Consider the following 3,858-nt stretch of genomic DNA (forward strand, 5'->3'; position numbering starts at 1 on the left):
TTTTTTTTCTTCTGTCTGTTGCCAGCCTAGCTCTGGCTATTGCAGCTGCTAAGAGGATTTGAGTTTACAGTAACGATCAAGTTTTTCCTGTTTTCTGAACAGGTTATGAAGGAAGAATGGAGTTTCCAGACCATAGCCGACAGTTGCTGCAGTGTCTGAGTCAGCAACGTCACCAGGGTTTCCTGTGTGACTGTACTGTTTTAGTTGGGGAAGCGCAATTCCAAGCCCACAGAGCCGTCCTGGCCTCCTGCAGCATGTACTTCCATCTCTTCTACAGGGACCATCTAGACAAAAGGGACATTGTCCATCTGAACAGTGACATTGTCACGGCCCCGGCCTTCAGTCTGCTCCTTCAATTCATGTACGAAGGCAAGCTGGAATTCGGCAGCCTCCCGGTGGAGGACGTGTTGGCTGCCGCCAGCTACCTTCACATGTATGACATTGTGAAAGTGTGCAAGGGCAAGCTTAAAGAGAAAGAAGTAAAAAACGGAGAGGACGGGTCCGAGCTGGAGAAGGACGGGCTCTCGGACGGCGAAGAGCTGCGGGGACGGGGCGGCGAAAATAAAGAGAAGAACTTTGCGGCGGAGGACGCCCTGCCCGCTTGGTCGCCTGACTCCATAGGTGTCAACTCGGCTCCCACCGAAGCTGTGTCGTGTAGGACAACAGCTGGAACAACAAAGGCCCGTGTCACCAGTTCCCCTTGCCCTTTGTCCCAGAGGTCTGCTAACCATACACAGCCTCCGAGTGATGGGGATTGTGCTCTGGATTTGTCTTTCAAGCCCGTGTCTGGGAAAGATTCCTTCCACCCCTCCTACGTCTTTGGACAGCTGGCTTCCGACAGCCAGCAGCAGGGCACAGTGCCACTTGTTAAAGATGAACAAGACTCGCTGTCAGAACAGGAGGACAGTCAGGCAAAGAGTCCAAAGAGTCAGCACATCGGGAACCCGGCCAAAAGCCTCATGACGGGGCTGGGACACATGTTTGCAGGAAATGGGAACTCGCACGTTCGGGAGGACGACTTGTACCGCGACGAAAGCGAGGACGACATGGATTCCTCGGACATCTCCAGCTCGGGCGTTCTGGTCTCCCCGGGCCAGATTTGCATCTGCCCCCTTTGTAGTAAAGTGTTCCCCAGCCCCCACATCCTTCAGCTCCACCTCAGCTCCCATTTTCGGGACCGCGACGGCTCCCGCATCAAAATGTCCCCCGACGGCTCTGTTCCCACCTGCACGATATGTGGAAAGACCTTCTCCTGTATGTACACGTTAAAGAGACATGAACGCACGCATTCGGGGGAGAAGCCCTATACCTGTGCACAGTGCGGCAAGAGCTTCCAATATTCGCACAACCTCAGCCGCCATGCGGTGGTGCACACGAGGGAAAAGCCACACGCCTGTAAATGGTGTGAGAGACGGTTCACCCAGTCAGGTGACTTATATAGACACATTCGTAAGTTTCACTGTGGCCTAGTGAAGTCCTTGGTTGTTTAGTAACGAATGGGGGCTTATCCGGGAAGCCGTGGGCCTAGTTCAGTAAGTTTTAGCAACCAATCAGAAGTCATCCTTTAGCGGACTTGTCTTCGGTATTGTCTGGTTGTTATGGGTTACTGGACGTTTCCCATTGTGTTGGCTTTTTACCTCTTCTTATTGCATAAGTCCACTAATGTTATTTTCCTTCAGCTGAACTCTGTAATAATCTCAATGGTACGGCATATCAAACTGAAGCCCTCGCTTCCGCTGCAGCTTAACACGTGCGCTTGGCGGCAGATTATGCAGGTGGGAAGTCCCATGCTAAGCAATGAGAGGCTGACAGCGGCGGCAGGCATGTAACGATTATCTGTGGATGACCCCCCCCCGGGCGCAAACCATTTGTGCCCAGGGGCGATCAGATCAGCCACAGGTAAGTCAGATTGTATGTGAATGGCTCTGCCTGCTGTCATCTCGCCCGCAGGAAGTCATAGTCGCCCCCTTCAGTTGTTCGCATGTAATTACACATGTTGTGATTATCTGTAGAGGATTGGCCCTGGACACAGACCGTGTTGTATCTAGGGCCAATCATTCACAGGTAATTGCTACAGTGCCAAAGTATATGCGAATAGCTGGGGCCGCTGTTGGCCAGCTTGCCGCTGTTTGCAGAAACCCTGCAGGAAATTGTAATCTGCCCTTAAACGCACGTGTGTGAATGGGGCCCAAAACTCATTTTTTCTGTTTGATAAATTTAATATTGTGTGTGACAATGGCAGAATACTCCAATATAAGTTTGTATTTATTACCCGTTTTGTTCCTCTGAGCTTGTGCAGGCTTTGTATAGGGGGAATGTAGATGCTAGTAAGCCCTATACATCAAAACCGCAGTAACCCACCACAGCCAATCAGCAGACATCTATGAACTGAGTTACCTTCAGTAAACTGAAATCCTATTGGCTGCAATGGATCACTTCTCCTTGACTGTCTTCTGTGCCCCTTGTTTTATTGAATAAGCCCCAGGCACATCCTGGGGTCGGCGTATCCATGTTTTCATCCAAGATTGACACATACTTGAGATTCACGCATTAATCAGTTCAAGAATTGTGTGAATCTTGGGTGAAAATCCCTATGTTAAGCAGTGCAAATGGTATTTATAAGCACTAACCTCTATTGGCTTCATTAATATGTTTAGAGCTCACCACACGTGTTACAATCTGATGGTAGATCTGAAGAAGATTGTACAAACAGCTATGTAGTGCAAGGGCCTGCCCGATTGGCTACAAATTGATCCTTCTGTTGCACAAGGTTGATTGTATAATCCCTTTAAATCTACATTTAGCCTCTGTTCACACCAGTGCGACTTCCGATTTTACAAATCGCACCTGAAACCACATCTAATGTCTTTCTATGGCACGAGGTGCGATTTCAAGTAGAGCGATATAAATAATAGTTCCTGCACTATTTTTCGCAATTTAATTTGTGACTTGTATTGCCACCTGTGCATGAAATCGCACAGATGTCGGCAAGCTGCAGATGAAATTGCACTGTCTTGCGGCTTTGTAATTGCGCTGAAGTAGTGCAATTTTAAAGCCACATTCAGTGTGAACAGGGGCCTACCAAAATTATGAAATAGGACAAACCTATCCAATCCATTTCTATCCAGCTGCACAGGCCTTTATATTACATAGTTGTTGTAGATCTAAAGGGGATTGTATAATAAGATTGTATAGTGTATGGCCAGCTTAAGGCATACCATACATGTTACTATCTGACTGTACAAGCTATGTTTACTCAACTTTAGACCTACCAGACCTATGTAATATAAAGGTGAGGCAGGCCCTTGCACTACGTATATCTTGGTAGATCTAAAGGGGGTTGTATAGTGCAGTGATGGCAAACCTTGGCACCCCAGATGTTTTGGAACTACATTTCCCATGATGCTCATGCACTCTGCAGTGTAGTTGAGCATCATGGGAAATGTAGCTCCAAAACATCTGGGGTGCCAAGGTTCGCCATCACCACTATAGTGTATGGTCAGCTTAAAGAGGAAGTAAATCCTGATGGCTTTTACTTCCTCTTACTTTGCAGGGGGGGAAAAAATCTCATGCCATACTAGCCCATTATGTGCCACTTATCTGCAAAAAGGAGCCCGTGATGCCCGCACTGGTGGCCGCATCTATTTTCACCCCTCTTCCTTCTGGGGCCGTGGAACTCCAGCTCTGTGACTGGCCAGAGTCGTGTGACGTCACTCCCGCACGTGTGCCGCCACGCATCTCGGCGCGAGCCCTTTATTCAGTGCGGATGACGTTGGCGCAAGCGTATATGCTAAATATCTCCTAAACCAGTGATGGCGAACCTTGGCACCCCAGATGTTTTTGAACTACATTTTCCAT

General features: G+C 48.5%; 1 protein-coding gene across 2 annotated transcripts in view; it reads left to right on the forward strand.

Moving 5' to 3' along the window:
- ZBTB42 (zinc finger and BTB domain containing 42) overlaps nucleotides 1–3,369 on the forward strand; it is a 9,892-nt gene extending 6,523 nt beyond the window's left edge. For both annotated transcript variants that reach the window (XM_040332561.1, XM_040332562.1), the window contains exon 2: nucleotides 103–3,369. In XM_040332561.1, coding sequence (XP_040188495.1) covers nucleotides 103–1,490 — 1,388 coding nt within the window. In that variant the 3' untranslated portion in view covers nucleotides 1,491–3,369. The remainder of the gene's footprint in view (nucleotides 1–102) is intronic.
- The last annotated feature ends 489 nt before the right edge of the window (nucleotides 3,370–3,858 follow it).

The sequence above is a fragment of the Rana temporaria genome, chromosome 13, assembly GCF_905171775.1.
Source record: "Rana temporaria chromosome 13, aRanTem1.1, whole genome shotgun sequence".
NCBI classification, from domain to species: Eukaryota; Metazoa; Chordata; class Amphibia; order Anura; family Ranidae; genus Rana; species Rana temporaria.